The sequence below is a fragment of the Pteropus alecto genome, unplaced genomic scaffold (genome assembly GCF_000325575.1).
Source record: "Pteropus alecto unplaced genomic scaffold, ASM32557v1 scaffold101, whole genome shotgun sequence".
In the NCBI taxonomy this organism is placed as follows: domain Eukaryota; kingdom Metazoa; phylum Chordata; class Mammalia; order Chiroptera; family Pteropodidae; genus Pteropus; species Pteropus alecto.
Window position 1 is genome coordinate 14,360,619 of NW_006432945.1, and position 17,369 is coordinate 14,377,987.

Genomic DNA, 17,369 nt, shown 5'->3' on the forward strand with positions numbered 1-17,369 from the left:
CGCTGGTCCAGGGACGACACTTTGAGAATCCTGCCTTAGAGAGTGCTTCTCCTCATGGGACCTTCCGTTTTCTCTCTCTCCATCATTCCAGATAATAATACCATTTCTGAAAAAAATTGCAGATGTGCAGATCAATAAGCGCCTCAGCTTGATGTACAGTATTACAAGAGGCTATGTCAAAAGTCAGGAGGACACCAAATTTTTAATACAACAAATTTCTGACCGAGAATCCATATATCAGGTGAGAGACGGACACTGGTCCTTCGGGAGAGAAAAATCACTTCGGCAGGTTCGTTTCTTTCGAGACCTTTTCTACATGTATTTGGCCCGACAGATAAATTATAGCAGGGGAAGGGGTTCAGTTGTTTATTGTGTTACTCAAGGCGCTGCTGAGAATAGTCTCTGCTCCTTAAATTTCAGCTACTTAGGATCAAACTCATTTATGATCTTCAAAGAAGAAAATCTACTCTTTGTATTTTCTGACTACAGAGAAGAGATTCTGTCTGTCTGGGTAACACTCCCTAAGGGAGGACACTTGGGAAAAGCCTCAAGCAGGCATTGAGGCCGGAACAAGGCCTCCGAGAGAAAGTAGGTCAGAAGTGGTGAGGAAGAAAGACGGAGAGAGAACAAAGGTTTGGCAAGAAAACTGGAAATGCTGGCACTGGGGAGTGGACGGATGCGGGCATTTGTGTATTTACTTTTTATCTCCTGATTTCCAGGCAGAATGAGGTAAGTACCGAATGGGGAGCTGAGGACGTGAGCATGCTAGGAACTCGGAGATGGAGCGAGTCACCTGCTAGCCAGTCTGTCCACTCCAGGTGACGGTGATTCAGCAGAGGAATGTTCCTAAAAGGGCTGTTTTACATGTCATATATGATTTTTTTTTTGCTTAAGAGCATTCAGTGGCCTCTGCATGGCGTGGGTGGAAGGCTGTGACTCCAAATGTGTTTTTGTGTGTGTGTGTGTGTGTGTGTGTGTGTGGGGAGAGAGGGGAGAACACCAAAAAGATGGTAAAAAAATCATCATGCGTAATGGTACAACTTGAAAATAATGAAGTAAAAGTGCCCCCTGCCAGCCCTCCATCCACTCTGCCACTTCCCAGAGACACAGCCTCATCCTCATTCCCGTGCGGACTTCCTCTACTGCTTGCCGTAATTTTAATAATATGCATAGGTATTTAATTCTTGGCTTGTTATTTCTAGGCAGCCTTAACAGTACTCCCTGCCATGAAGCATAAGGAGATTGGGATGTTCCTCTCCTTGAACCTTTTCTTTTTCTCCCCGTCTTAAATTTTTAGAGCTATTATTTTCACAAGAAAAAGTTATAACGTGCCCATTTTATTCCGTAAGCGTAATTGAGTCTTCATTCTTTTCAACAGGTGACTCTCTGCATAGAAAACCAAAGATCAACCTTTACCGTGTATTGATTTTACAAATATTATTCACTGTAGAAGCAATCATTTGATTCAATCTGTAACAAAGGAAATATGATCCGATGTCATTAAACATTTACTTCTTGAATGAGACTCTTCTAAGTGAAACAGTCAAATGCGTTGATTTTTTTTTTTTAACTATCTTTCTTTAGGTTTTACTCCTGAGCCGCTCTTTCCGGAGACCCACGTGAGTCTCCTTCCTACTTTCCTTTCTATGACGCTGGATTATGCCAGATCAATTTTTTTCCACAGGACGTGTGGACTTACATGTCCAAAAATCTTTTAATTTCGCTCTCGTGATTGATGGTTTGATGCTCCAAAACCAGTTTCTTGAGCACACTGCCCCTCTGTCTCCAGCGTGGCTGATAGGTCTGATTTTATTTTTGCTTTTGTAGGTGACTTTTTTTCCCTCTCCATTGAGAGGCTTTTAGAATTTTCTCTTTATCCTTGGAGTTCTGAAATTTCACCAGGATGTGTCTAGCACACTGTGATTGAAATTTTCTTTTTACCCAGTGCAGCACTTGGTGGAGCCTTTATCACTGAAGCTCGCTGTCTTCCTTCCATCCTTCCTTTGATTATTCCCTCGCCTCTGTTGTTTCTATTTCCTCCTTTTGCGGCCATTTAAAACGGATTTCCGATTTTCTGGATTTAGTCCCTGTTTCAAGTTCTCCTCATAACTTTCAACTCTTTCTTCTTTGCAGTGAGAAGCCCTCAGCGCGGTTTTTACAAGTTACTGATGCGGTCTTCAGCTGCGCCCTTCTGCCATTCGGCCCATCTGTTAACGTTTCTTTTTTTCTTTTCGGATACTTTTTCGGTCTCCAGGAACCGTGATTGCCTCTTTTGCTTCTTCATAGCAACCGTTACCCCCCTCCCCCCGCCCTTGTTTTTCAAATGCGATATTCTCTTGAATCTCTTTATTTAAACGATTTGTGTTTCCTGTGTTAGTTACGCTTCCTTAAGGTTCATTCTTGTTTTGTGTTTGGTTCCTCCATTCTGTTTTTTTTTTCCCACTCAGTGTTTGGTGATTTGGGATTATATTTTCATATGTGCAGATGAGGGTCTAAATTGAACAGTATTAAGAGCTGAAGGGTATTTTCTCAGCCCAAGTGGGACTCATGATTTTTAATCCAACAGTGACTTTAACTCCTGGGACCACTGTAGGAAGGGTGCACCTGAATTTTAGGAAGGCATCTGACATTCTCATGCTAACTTTATAGATCCGCTAGAGAAACGTTATCTGGATTTATCAAAGGAGTATTGATTATTGGGTCGAATATTAATGTGCAACAGAATTTTATCCTGCTGATTGGCTTCGAATATTGGAGAAGAAAGTTAAAACAACTGCCGAAAGCCTAGATTGATCTTTGGTACAAACATCATAGAGCTATTCATAAGAGAAAAGATTTCAGAAACAGGAAGAGCAGAAACACAGGCGCTGGCGGGGGGGAGTCATGAAGGCGTTTTGCGGAGTTTGGAGCCAGGATGGCGGTTTGGGGGCAGTTGTCGCGAAGTGTAAGAGATGAAATGATTCCCCTTGGCGTTTCTATCGGAGAGCGGCAGGAGTCCGTTCCTACGCTGTCTTGTGCAAGGTCATTTCATAGCAGTTTTACAGAGTGTTCTCGGGGTCCGGTTTGGTATGAAGAGGGCTTAGCTGCTCTCACGGCACCTACGTAAGCTGGGTTGGGCCACGGCACGTGGCTGCTGTGGGCAGGCTAACAATTTGACACCTTCTCAATGTGGATTCGATGCTATCGCGTGAGAAGAAACAATTTAATCAAAACTGTGTTCACGATGAGAGATTTATTACACGTGATTATTCTCAACCAAAAACAATAACAAAAACTTTAACTGCTTAAACTTTAGACAACAATCCAGTTGTTCCGTGGCACAGTGCCGTGCATTTTCTGGTTGTGGAATTCCAGGCCCCTGTATCTGACCATCCTAGGGGACTGTCATTGTTCGGTCCAAGTGCAAGCTCCAGAAGACTCTAGGCTAGAGAGTAAGCCCCATGGAGAGCCTGAAATGGAGCTATTTCTTCAATTATATCAGGAGTTATCCTAGGAAACATAACTACCTGACACTGTATTTTCTCATCATTCCACTGTTTCTGTGCTCCCAACAGACTGGCCCCCAAAGAGGTGCTCAGTTGGGCCCCCACTACTGGGGCTCTATCTTTGGGACCCTCCTGGGTGCACGTGGACTGCACCCTCGCGTTCTCTGAGAAACCTTAGGCACAGTAGTTATGTGAGCGACTGACTGCACAAACTTTCCTCGTAGCGTTGAGAGTGAGCATGGGGAAAGCAGCGAGAAGAATCCAGCCAAGTATCTCCCCCGAATCATAGCCTCAGTGAAACTTCTGCTACTGTACTTGTTCCCCCTCCGATTTCAAAGCCAGAAATGCACTCGGTGAAATGACAAATTGTTTTTCTTAACTTTTTACAGAAATTATATGAAATTTTGGAAACCAACAAACGAGATGCTGTCAAAGAACTAGGTAGGTGGTTGAGTGTCTCATTTCCTGAAATCACACCGTGTGTGTGTGTGCGTGTGTGCGTGTGTGTGTGTGTGCGTGTGTGTGTGCGTGTGTGTGTGTGTTTTACGTGCTGTTGAGTTGGCTCCGACTCCCGGTGACCCTGCGAATGAGTGCTGTCCCCAACGTCCCGTCCTCGCCGGCCCTGCTCGGCTCCCGTGGACTCCAGCCTACAGCTTCTGATACGGAGTCGCTCCCTCCCATCTTCGGCCTTCCTCTTGTCCTGCAGCCGCCTTCTCTCTCCCCAGCATTATTGCCTTTGCCAGAGAACCTGCCTTCTCAGGCTGTGCCGAGGCGAGCACGGCCCCAGGTCTGTCGTTTTCGCCTCCAGCGATGTTGCAGGCTTATTTGCTCTAGGACCCACCGTTCCATAGTTTAACCAAAGGAAGACAAGTCCGTGCTTCCATTCAATTACTCATCCATCCGTCCGCTCATCCAACAAGCATTTATCGAACACCTGTTATGGGACAGGTGGGCAAAAGGTGTGGAGCCTGGCGGCGGGTATGAGAGGATCGGTAGATAACTGCAGAAAGTGAGAAGTCCTACGAGATGCTACGGGATCACAGGGGGAAGGATGAGGAGTGTGCGGAGTGTATTAAGGTGGCAGGACCGGATTCCTTAGGGTCGTGAGAAAGAGACATGCGAAGATCACCTTTATGAAAAGGTGTTTTTTTTCTTTTTCCTTTTACTTTGTTTGCAAGGATACTTAGGAGTGTGAAGCTGCAAAGGTCTGTCGTTTCTTGAGCATCCGAGGTCACTCTGCTTGAGCCGGAGCACACAGCAGGGGCCCTAGGGTTTTCTACAAAGCTTCTTGGATCTGTTTCCCTAACACGGGGTCCGTGGCCAGGCTTTCGGTGTGTGAAAAGTGGGCGGTAGAGAGCCCAGCAATGCTTGGGCTCTTAATCAGAGAAATAAAGTAAAACCACTTTGCATTCATAGCCCTGTTATAAGATGCCCTGTGGATTTAGGAGGAGAATACTTTTCCAAATCAAAGTACAAAGAACACGGTCTAATGCATGAAATTCGAGCTTTGGAGACAATAGGCCAGAGTAATTTGGCACCGTCTTAGGAAATCCAGGGCCCATGGCGGCCATTTGCTTATGGGCAGATTTTTATTTCCATGCTTTTAAAGATTAGGTGCCTATGAGCTGCTGTCCTGCCTTATGCTGGGCTAGTACAGAACACTGCGGAGTTTTCCTGGTTCCGTCCTGTAAAAGGGAGGGCCTGTCCCATGTGGTCCCTGCAGCTGGTGACTGAACCCTGGTTGCCAGCGTTAACAGCTTTATATGCATCATGTCATTTAATGCCGATTACCACGCTGTGAGGCAGGTACTGTTATCATCATCATTTATAGATGAAGAAACTGAGGGTTAGGAACGTTAACTTGCCTGAGGTCACGTGGCCGGTACGTGGTGGGCGAGACAGCCAGCCCAGGGGTACCTGACACCAACACCAGCTCACTCGATCACGGTTCCCTTTTTGCCTCCGGCGAACATGTGGAATTGACCGGTCAGCCCATTTCAGTTCAATAAACGGTCGAGTCCCTTCCAGATGTTTAGGGTCACAACAATGAAACGGGTCTGGGTTTAGCCTTGACTCCCAGTCCCATCTGTGACCTCTCATGTTCACGAAAGAGGAAAAAATGTGGGATTTGATCTCAGAAAGACCCAGCAGCCAAAGTCCAGGGGCAACAAAAATGGCGTGATGTGGAGGACGAGACAAGTAAAAATAGTCGTAGTGCCTGTCACCTGCCATGATGGAGGCGGGAGGGATACCGTGGGAATACGGCAGACGGGGCGATTTTCTCCCGGCTGGCAAGGGGAGCCAGATTTCAGTTTTCTCACCCATAAAATGGAGACAAAAATAACTGGTCCTTGCGGCCCCACAAGTTCTGTATGAACCAGGAATGAAAGGCTATCGCGTAAATGCTCTGGCGATGACAGACTGTCGTACCGAGATGCGTTTCCACTGTGCTTATCACGCTGTTGGCTGACGGGCGGTTTTCTTCGTCCAGGACTCATAGAGCATGAGGGCCGCGATGTCGTCATCGCTTTGAAGACCAGGCAGGCGATCCGGACCGTGATCGCCAAGGCTCTGAAGAACCTCACCTTCCTTTGGTCGAGGGGCATTATTGATAAGCACGAAGGCATGGAGATGAATAAGGTAACACAGCAGCTTCCTCTACAGCTTTCGCGGAGTGCAGCGAGCGGAGGAGGCTGGAAAACGGGTGACTAACCTCAGTGTCACCTCTAAGTTGCCCGCAGCCTTGGTTAATGCCGGTGGCCATCAGCACCTGTGCTACTGGTGCACTCCATGTCCAAACTCTGTACCTGGTTGCAAGTGACAGAAACTAACCTGGGCTAGATTTAACAAAGAAATGGCATTGGAGGGTTTGTTATGTGGACCTTACAGAACCCACGGTAGCCAGACCATGTGACCAGGCTTCAGGAAGGGACTCAAACAGGATCCCAGAAAGTGTTCCAGATTCTTCTGTTCCTATCAGGGTGGCCTTTTGGCTTTCTCTACAAACTCGCTAGATTCTTCTGCTTCTCTGTCAACTGGAGGACGATGCTTCCCAGTTCTCACAGCCGTGGCGAGGCGGGCGGGAGGCCTGTGATGTTAGTGTGTAGGGAGGGGACCAGCCTGTGTGCGCATATGTGTGTGTGTGTCCCTGTGTCTCTGTTGTGTGTGTCTGTGTGTATATGTGTGTGTCTATGTGTGTGTGTTGGTGGGGGTCAGGGAGGGGGCCGCTCTGAGAAGGGAGGAGCAGAGAAGACACCCCAACCAGTTAGCTGATAAATGGACTTTTGAATGATTATAAATGTATTTGCCAAAAAAATTAGGAACGTAAGCCGGAGGGGAAAAATGTTTAATGTTTAATCCTTCCACTCTATCACTTTTACCATCTAGACTGTATTTGTGCAAATAAGAATGTTCTTCCTCCTACACAAGGGTCTGTCTGCTTCAGCTAATGGAAGTTCTGGTCCTACGTTCCGTCCGCGACGCTCGCTGATAAGCTGCTCCTGGGCATCACATGTTTGTCCTTGCTGTTGGCTGCGCCCAGCCACAGGCCACCATGCTCTGGGCTTCTGGCCATTTCCCGGACAGTCTCACCTCCATGGCCCAGAAGGGGAGGGAGCGTGGGACAGGCCAGCTTTCCCCTCAGTGGCTCCGTCTCCTGAGTCTCTATAACATCACGGTGAAGGAGGCAGTGGGGAGCATGATTTCTGCCCGTGGGCGAGAGGGAAGAGAAGGGCTGCTTTGGAATATTCTTCAAGTTACAACTCTAAGCGTTGTGTTTCGTGTTTCTGTATTTTTTCATTTATCATTTTGAAGGCTACATAAGATTCAGCTGAATGCTCGATATCCACATAGCCTTTATGAGGAGACAGACTTATTTTTCTCCTAGGTTTGTTTAGAAAGGTGATGGGTAAACAATCATTCAGCAGTTACTAATTGCATGCATATCAGTCATCAGTCAAAGAAATATAATTATCAACCCCAGGTCATAAGGAGCTAAGTAAGTCTATTCAATTTAATTACATAAATACATGTTGGATTCTTACTATGTGTTATGGACTCTTGAGGAGATTGGGATAATTAATGAATATAACACTGACCCCAAAGTCCACAGGCTCTTCATCCTCATTCTTTTATTTAGTTATTTATTCATCCAGTCAACAAATGTTACCTAACATGGAGGGTGAGACACATAAGTAAAAATAATACTGCAATGCCATGAGTTCCACAAGACAAACCTGTCGGAGATGGCACGGGAAAAAGGCAGGCAAGTGATTATCTGGTGGGGGAAGCCAGGGAAGGCTTCTCAGACGCCACAAAACTAGAACTGTATCCCTGAAGTTAAAAAGGCTTAGAGAAGCAAATCAAAATACATGTGAAGAAAATTTGAAAGAGTATGGCATTAAATCATATAGTAATCAACTGTGAAGTTTAGAAAATTTGAGATTAAGACAGGGCAGAATGTAAGTGTTAACAGGATTACAAAGCTGATAAATTGAACATGAGATAGTATATCAGTGAAAATAGTAATAAGGGGAGAACAGGGGCCACAAAAGGTTAGAGGATAATTTAAATCGGGTGAGAGAAGCTCTGAGTCAATAATCAAGGTTAAATTTGCATAACAATAGTTTATTTAGATTTCCTTACTTTTTACCTAATGTTCCTTTCCTGTTACAGGATCTGCTCACCCTTATGTTGATTGTTTGTTGTTTTTTTTTTAGGTGCTGCTTTCGAAAATAAAAGCACTGAATAACTTTCCAATGGCAATCCCGCCCCCTACTCCCGACAAATATCTTCATAATATTGTTTGGCTGGAAAATAAAGATGTTCTCATTGAGTTCTTCAAGGTAAAGTTTCTGTCCTATTTTCTGACCTCAGATTTGACGATACTTATTTTTCATTGTTTCTACTCCCCGATGCAAGATATTCTCATTGCTCCTGGGTCTTCACATATATCGAACCCTCTGCCCTGAGGGGTCTTCGGCTCATCATTCTTTGGCTTAGCTGTTCTTTCTTCTGTAAAGTCTTCCCTGGACACCCAAGACACTGTCGTGTGGCCTTTCTGGATTTTTCCAGAACGTCCTGTCCCTCCCTGTCTCATATGTCATTATCACATAGGACTTACCACCGTGTATTACAAATAGCTACCCAACCTCGCATTTATTGGGTGTTTCTATCAGTCACTGTACCGGGAGCCAGTCACGAAGTCTATAGTTTGCTTGCTTGTTCCTTTCTTCCTAAAGGTGAATAAGGTTATGTTAGCACGTTACAATTCCTTAACAAACCAGAGAATGTAGTTTGTGTTTTAAAGCTACCTACTCGAAGGCCATTTTCACTTTAAAATCTTGTTTTGATTTAGAAAAGTAGACTATGATGCTTTTATGTTGACTCTTTCTTTTCTTTTTCAGGAAAAAGCTCAGCTTGCCTATTTCGACTATGGAGATGTCATTTGTACAGAAGGTGAAACGCCACAAGGAATCTACTTAATTATTTCAGGAATGGCAATCGTAAGGGACTATGTATTCTTTACTGAAAATGTGTTTCGCAATATGTAATTATAACATTAGGAGAAATTTAGGAAACAAGAAAGTTTCCAATTTTTAACATATTCTCTTTTCCAAATGAAACCATTTCTGCCCAGAGCGAACACTGCCACTGAGAGCCAGTGATAACACCGAACATCTAGAAGGTTCTTCCCCTTTTACGAAGTGCTTTCCTAGTCGTCACTTACTCCTCACAGCAGTCCTGGGAGGAAGGAGTCTTTTCCATGGTGTTCGATTAAGGAACCCAGTATTAGGAGTGGTCCAGTTACTCGCCTCAAAAAAATAAAACGAGAGTCGCGAACGAGGAACTGGGCCGCAATGTCGCATCCTCTCAGAGGCCGAACAGGATGAGGATCAAAAACATGACTTTTAATTTGACTGATAGGAGGCTTTTGGTGACCAGAGAAAGAGAGAAAGATGTCAGCGGAGTGATGGGGACAGGAATCCATCAGAATCCAAATGCTAGTAGCTGAATTATTACAGGGGTGAGCCCCAGCTCTGATCCAAATATTCTTAGATCCTAGATGACGGTTACAAGTGACAAACCCTTACAGTAACACAAATAGTGTATCTGGCTTGCTCCTTTTTTGGAATGGGTGTTTCAGACCTTAAAAATATCAAAACTGATTATGGAAATAAACTATTATAATAAACATATAAAGCTGACTAACACAAGTATAGCCCTTAATAAGTGTCTGCTATTTTTCATTCATTCAGTCATTCATTCACTCATTCATTCAACAAATATTTACTTTATTACTGCCACGCAGCAGACAATAGTTCAATCTAGACACAGAATTGATAAAACACACAAATCCCTGCCTTCTTAGACTTTACTTTCTAGTAGAGGCACAGAAAGCGATGGGACAATGAACAAAATAAATACGTTAAATAGATAGTATCTTAGAGGTGATGGAGAGCGGGAGAGGTGGACTGTGATTCGTAAAAGGGTGGTCGAGAATGGCAGCACGTTATGACATTTAATCCTTGTAACAACTGATGCACAGAGAAATCAATTCACTTGTCCCGAAGGGCACGTAATAAGAGGTCAAGGAGGGCTGTGAACCCATGGAGTCTGCCTCCAGGGTCCGTGTTCTTAGCAGCTCCTTAGAATCCACGTGCTGAGCCATTGTGCTATGTTCCCATTAGAATCATAACAGAAATATACCGCTACCAATGTTTATGAAATATGTCAAATCAGACTCTTAAAATCCTGCAGTGGCTGGTCTAGAGAGGGCTTCTTAAACTATAAGTCCGGTGGCCTTTCCGCCGAAGATGTTCTGTTAGCACCACATCAAATGTTCCGTCCGTGCCACAACGAATCGTCACCGATTTAGCAGCTTAGATTTCTTATGTCGCAGCTCTGTCGTCAGGATGTCCTATGGGCTAAGCTAGTTTCTCCGTTTGAGTCTCATAAGGCCAAAATCAAAAGGAGACTCTGGGGCCAGAATCCATTTCCAGGCTTGCTGAAGCTGCGGCTAACATCCTTCCAGCCGCAGGACAGATGTCTCTGCTTCTCTGCGGGGCCTGCGTTTAGCTCCTAGAGCTCTTTGGTCCTTGCAGGCAGGCACTCACGTCCCAGAGCGAAGGCACGTTCAGTCCTTCCCACAATGTCGCCTCTCTCCGACTGACACCACTTCCTTTTCTGCTATGGAGGGCTCGCGTGATTACACTGGGCCCACCAGGAAAGACAATCCAGAATCATCTCTTTAAGATCAGCTGATTACCAACCCTAATTCCATCAGCGAAGCCCCTTCGCAGCAGTACCTCGATTAGTGTGTGACGGAATAACAGAGAGATGGGAATCTTGGGAGGATTTCTCTAGAACTGCCTGTCGCAAGGTGCTGTCTTCTCCCTCGATTTATAAAGAGCAGAGGCATTTTTCTTCGCTCAAAGGGCCTTTGAACTTCATTCAAAATCAAATTTAAAAAAATGTCTAAGTACTCTGGCAGCATGAACGCCCTCGAAAGTCTGGACACCGGGCCCAGGGGAGAGAGCAGCTTTCATAGTCACTTCTTCCGCAACCCCATGTTTCCAAAAAAAAGCAGTGAACAACTGCTTTCCTCTTTGATGTTTACCGCTGAGCTTTCTGGACAATTCCGTGATCCTTCTGGTTGATTCCTGTGGCGTCCTCCTGAAGTCTGATGCCTTTCTTCTCCCCCTACCCATGCCTACCAGCTCTGTTCATGAAGGAGCTCAGCCATCATGTGTTAACCCTAAAACTCTTCCTCTGACTGTCTCATGGGAACTATTCTGAAGCATCTTAAAGGGAGACGAGGCTTTTACGGAACTCGTGGCTTGGTTTGGTGGCGTGTTCATTCATGACGTCTGATTTCTGCATCCATGCAATCGAGAGGTCTTTTTATTTTTATTTTTATTTTTATTTTCCACCCGAGGTGCTAGTCCACTATGATAAAAATACCTACTAGACTCAAGAGGGAGATTGTATTAGTTGCAGGTTGCAATTACTACTTTCGGTGGGATTTTTTTTATATCAGAAATGTTCAAGCAGAAAGTGGTAGATGGGGGCGTTTCTAAAGCGTAAGCTTGGAAACATTCTTTGCCTTGGGGAGTTGAAACGTGAAAGTAACCGTGATTGTGAGGAAGCCTGACTCACACCTGGAAAGTAACCTGCTTGTGAGGAAGCCTGACTCACACCTGAAAGTTACTCACGAAGACCCTCCCCTTCCGCTGTGCTAACAGGGTCGGGTCGAGGGGTTTTAATCGTGGATTTCCCTTGGCCCTTTGCAGCTGCACAGTTCACCTCCTACCTTTGGAATAGACAGCAGCCTCCGGCCTGACAGAGAGTCCAAAACCACGTTCACGGAGTACTGCACTTGCGGGGACATAATCGGAGAGCTGAGCTGTCTGCTTAAGCGTGAATTTGAGTATACCGCCATCTGCGAAACCATCTTGCAGGTCAGAAACGGGTGCGTCCAGCTGGTGGGCTATTAGTTAACTCTTCCTCACGTTGGTAGGGAAGGCAGCATGTTTTCTTCCTTTGAGAGCTGATGTCTTATTTAGTCACCCAACCGGCCGCCGTGAAGCAAGCAGGTAGACAAGCTGACAGAAGGCAGACTCAGTGTGTCCCATCTCGGCTGTGGGGTCTGGAGCGAGAGTAACCTCTTTGAGTCTTTGTGTCTGCGCTGATTAAAAGAGAGACTATCTAACTTTTGATGTTGCGGAGATTGGGAAAATAGCTGTGTAAGGTGCCTGGCTCTATACACGGCCACCATTACGAGAGCAGTTTTTAAAAGAACTCTCGTGTTTTTAAACTCCCTTTCTTGCTCTTTTTCACTTGCTCAGTAAGAATAGGCGGCCTGATGTTCCACGAGCTGCAGGGGACTCAAACAGAAATGCGCCAAAGTTCCCGCTCACAAAGAATTCTCCCGCTTCGGGGGCTTTTAGATGCAGCAGAGCAGGGACAGAGAGCTAGGGCTGTGCGGGCCGAGGGAACGTCGATTCGTCAGGCTCATAGCATCGCGTTTCTGGAAGAAGATAGAAGGCTTGGATTTATTTAGTCGGAAGGCTGAATTTAATTCACTTAAGGTCATTTAGTTTGAATTCTGAAAGCATAGTCTTCCTTATTCAGGTAAGCAGTTTGAGAACAAATACTATGCATGAGGCCACTTTACCTACTGTGGCAATACAAATAGAGACGTTCATAGGGCTTAGTTTCTGAATCCTGGGCTCATGAGCCATGTCCTTTATCAGAGCTATTGACTGATATAGATTTTCCTGGCCTATTAGTAAGCCTGTAGCTTTAATTAGACTGTAAATAGTATTATCTCACACACAGTGGACAGCTTTTCCAATAATACATTGCTTTTAAATGGCACAGTATCATAATTATACGGAGCTTTATAGTCAGTTTTTCTAAGACGTTTGATGAAGATTAAATCTGCAGGCGTCTTGTTTTCGGAGGGTCTTGTAGTCTAGTTCCGAATCAGCTCCCTGCGTGACTCTTTGCGATTTCAGGCCTGCTTCATCTCCCTGGAGGATCTGTATGAAGGCTTTGACGTCTTCTGGCCATCCCTGGAATATAAGATATGGCTAAAGCTTGCTCTCGCTACTGCCCACCAGTATTTTGAATCCGCTCTCATCGATGAGGTAAGTTACATGATTAATATAGAAGCGAAATTTTGTTTACTGTGCTTTTTTACAAAGTGCAGTTCATATTTTTGTGACAAAGACAGAAAGGAGGCTTGTGTCTGATCTTCGAAAATGAGATTCTAGAATTTTAACCACCGCCTTCTCCTGACTTCCTGCAGGCTGTCAGTCCTCTCGTCACAGCTAATTTTCCCAGGCTACCCACAGTCATCCCTTAACAAAAAAATAGATTCAGAAAATATTAAATAGGTATATCCTTAAGAACCAAGCGTAGCAGTAATCAGAATGAGTTAATGAACACTCAGCTGGTGTTCATTATATTCTACTCTATCTACCCACATTAATATGAATCTGCTGCCTTTTCAAAATCTTTACTGAGTTAACTGAGCCTCTTCTAGGAACTTCCTCTCCAAAACGTAGTGGTTCAAGTCTGTTCTTGGACTGGCATAATTTTCAGTGTCATATTTATATCCTATTTACTAATCACTTGAGCCCTTATTCTGAGTCAGGAATTAGGGGAAGTGACAGACCTGAAGTTCAGCAATATTCACTGAATTAAGAAAATGGATGTGAATATTGGATTTAAAAATTAGCACATCTCAAAGAGAATAAGAAGACAAACTGCAGACTGGGAGAAAATGTTTGCAGAAGACACATCTGAGAGAGGACTGTTATCTAAAATATTCAGAGAAGTCTTAAAACTGAACAATAAGGAAACAAACAACCCCATTTAAAAATGGGCCAAATATCTTAACCGACATTTCACCAAATAGGCATATGAAAAGTTGGTCCACATTATATATCATCAAGGAAAGGCAAATGAAAACATCAACGAGACACCACGGCACACCTATTAAATTGGTGTCCAGAACACCGGCGACATCGCCAAATGCTGACACGGAGACTCTCAGTCACTGCTGATGGGAATGCCAAATGGTGCCACCACTTTGGGAGGCAGTTTGGCAATTTTTACAAAACCAAACATATTCTTACTATTCAATCCAGCAGTGAATACGCTCCTTGGTATTCACCCAGAAGAGCTGAAAACTTATGTCCACGCAAAAACCTGTACATGGCTGCTTGCAGCAGCTTTACATGCAGTTGCCAGCACGTGGAAGCAAACACGATGCCCTTGAGTAGGCGAGTGGGTAGACGAGCGGTGGCCCATCCAGACAGTGGAATGTTACTCAGCGCCAAAGAGAAATGAGCTGTCAAGCCGTGAAAAGACATGAGGAAACTTAAACACCTATCACCAAGTGAAAGAAGCCGATCTGAAATGGCTACGTAATACTGCGTGATTCCAGCTGTAGGACATTCTGGAAAAGGCGAAACTGTGGAGACAGTAAATGGAGGAGTTACTTTTTGCTAGGAGTTGGGGTGAGGAAGGAACGAATGGGTGGAGAACAGAGGATTTTTAGGGCTGCGAAAACACTTTGTATGACATTACAATGGTGGACATATGCCGTTACACTCTTGTCCAAACCCATAGGATGTACACCACCGGGGGTGGACCCTCATGGGAACTGTGGACTCTGGGTGATTTGGACGAGTCAGTGCAGGTTCATTGTGACAAATGTGCCCTCTGACAGGGTGTGCGAATAATGGGGAGGCCGTGCTTGTGTGGGGACAGGAGATATATGGGACATCTCTGTACCTTCCTCTCAATTTTGCTGTGAACCTAACTGCTCTAAAAAATTTAAGTTAAAAAAAAAATTGGCATGTCATAGTAAGGCAGTTATATTTCTTTTACTATGTGGCAATAATCTTTTTCAGGAAAAATTTAGCAGGAGGCCAAGGAGAATCAGTGTCTTCTCTCTCCCTTCCTCCTTGCCTGTTCGTGAGAATTATGGCAAGTTTAGAGTCTAGTGATGTGAGTCTTAGGAATAGTAGGTCACAACCATGCTGTGTGCCGTGAGACTGGACTCTAGTAAGGTGACTATCCTTTTATTGTTTTTCTAAATTCACAAACAACTCATGTTCATTGTACAAATTAGAAAATACAAGTACGTAAGAAAATAATAACTTCCTACCCCAACTTTACTCCCCAGAGAATCTCGATTTAACGTTGGTTCGTTTCTTTCTAATCTTTTTTCATTAAAGAACTAGCCAGTTAAGACACTTCAGATACCCCGCACGCTAATAAAATTGTGCCTTGATCCCTTCTCTAAACCACAGAACTCACAATTCACATGCATTTAAAAACCAAAACTGCTTCTTCGTTAGATCTTCTGGTTGCAAAATTCTGGACGTTGGTTAATTTTCTTCTGTTTTTGGTGCCTCCGCTGGGCCGGGGTGCCCTCGAGGCTTTCGGTGCCCTCGGTGAATAAGTGTTCGATTCGCCTGTCAGCACCAAGGTCAGAGGCCCGGGTCACGTGATCGTGCACTTCCTGTGGCGGGAGCCATCAGGGCGCGCTGAGCGGAGGGCGTCTGGGTGCTGGGCGGGGTGGACGCTAAGCTCCCGCATTAGTTTGCGCATTAGTTTGCGGCGGCTGCCATAACAAAGCACTACAAACTGAGCGGCTCAAACAGCGCGAGTTTGCCGTCGGGGTTCTTGAGGCTGGAAATCGGCAGTGAACGCGCCGGCAGCAGGGTCGGTTCCCGCAGGGGGTGCGGGGGAGCCTGGCGGGGCCTCCTCCTCGGCCTGCCAGGGCTGTCTTCACCCTCCCACGAGTTTCCTCTATGCGCGTCTGCATCTCCATTTCCCTAGTTTACAAGGTCATCGGTCATACTGAATGAGGTGCCCGCCTCACGCCAGTGTGACCGCGTCTTAAACGATTAGATCTACAACAATCCTGTTTTCAAATAAGGCCACGTTCTGAGGTTGTGGGGGACACAATTCACCCCTTAACAGCTCCCTTTCAGCATTAAGGTCTATGATTCTGAACCTTGAAGGACGCCCCATGCTCAGCGCCCTGCTGGGCTTTCGTTTTGCCATTTCTTTTTGGTTTTGTTTGTTACCTCAGCTGGGGGGACAGCTGCTTAGTGTGCGTCTTTAAGACTCTGGTTCTTGTGCAAGTAGAAATCCGGGAGGCCTCGCTGACGCCCTGCGGTGGCTGATGGAGCCTCACAGATCAGCGGGCCGGGCAGGCACAGCCAAGGCCCTCGGCACACACAGCACAGCTCTGAGTTCAGGATCTTGTCAGAGGCGGATTCGAACTCTCGGTACATTCTGTGCGTGGGTCCCAGAGCCCATGTGCCTTTTGACATCCTCGAAGAACTCAGCTCAACCAGGGAATTTGCTTTCCTCATGATATCGTATGTCATTTTCTATGGTTTATAGGAAAAAAAAATGTGATTTTATTGTAGGACTTAACGTTTCAGAAGTGTGTGACACTCAATCTTGCATATGTGGAGACTTTATCAAGCTATAATGAAATGACGATCGATAATACAGTCATGAAATTCGTTATTGTCGTGTACGGCAGTGTCATTGATATGGAGACAGAGGAGCCGTATCTTGCACCTTGCATATTACCTAACACCTGTGAGCAGGTAAGGAGGCACGTTTCTAAAGAGTCGTTTGCGTTTCCTGGCCCCCCCATAAGTGACTTTAAAACTCTACTGACCACCTTATAAAGCAATTTAACCTGCAAAGACCCTGCCTGCTGGTCTCACCTGCCCTGAACTAAATGGTCTTAAGGTACCAGGGCTTCTGTATACTGTGTCATGCAGGTTGTGCACGGGCAGGTAAGGGCCGGGATGGGCCTGCTGTCTGCCCGCCAAGCCGTTGGCCCCGGCGTGGGGCTGCGCCTCTCCACAGCTGGCGGGGTGCATTGTTCCTAGCTCACAGCAAGGCGGCTCTGGAGGTATCTGCACTGGCTGATAACAGGGGAGCAGACTTGGTGCCACGTCGCTTCGTGGCCGCCCTGGGGGCCGTGGGCACAGCTCGATAGTGGGCCGCAGGCCTCATCATTCCATGCCTCTGTAAGGAGAGAGGTATGAACACCTGGGGTAACGGGGGAAGGGAAGAGCAGAAGCAGGGTTCCCTAATGGGTCACCTGCCACTGGACCATAGGGGTCAGGAGGATGGAATCTGGGAGCGAGAGAGAGGGGGGGAACCAAGAGGCTGTGAGAAGAGCTGACATCTCTTTAATCTGGTAATACGTTTCTCCCCTTTGGGAGAGACCCTTTCCGCCTGTTCAGGCTGGGAAAAGTCATTCATTTAATGAAAATTTATGTCCCGGAGAACTTGATAAACCTACTAAAAAAGCACAGTTGCTCCTTTTATAACATT

At 45.6% G+C, this 17,369-nt stretch overlaps 1 protein-coding gene across 1 annotated transcript in view; it reads left to right on the forward strand.

The window, feature by feature from the left end:
- Positions 1-17,369, forward strand: part of SLC9C2 (solute carrier family 9 member C2 (putative)) — a 56,916-nt gene that overhangs the window by 32,230 nt on the left and 7,317 nt on the right. The window contains exons 17-24 of the mRNA XM_006907908.3: positions 92-241; positions 3,875-3,926; positions 5,977-6,125; positions 8,204-8,329; positions 8,891-8,989; positions 11,777-11,944; positions 13,004-13,135; positions 16,442-16,627. Of these exons, the coding sequence (XP_006907970.2) occupies positions 92-241; positions 3,875-3,926; positions 5,977-6,125; positions 8,204-8,329; positions 8,891-8,989; positions 11,777-11,944; positions 13,004-13,135; positions 16,442-16,627 (1,062 nt within the window). The remainder of the gene's footprint in view (positions 1-91; positions 242-3,874; positions 3,927-5,976; positions 6,126-8,203; positions 8,330-8,890; positions 8,990-11,776; positions 11,945-13,003; positions 13,136-16,441; positions 16,628-17,369) is intronic.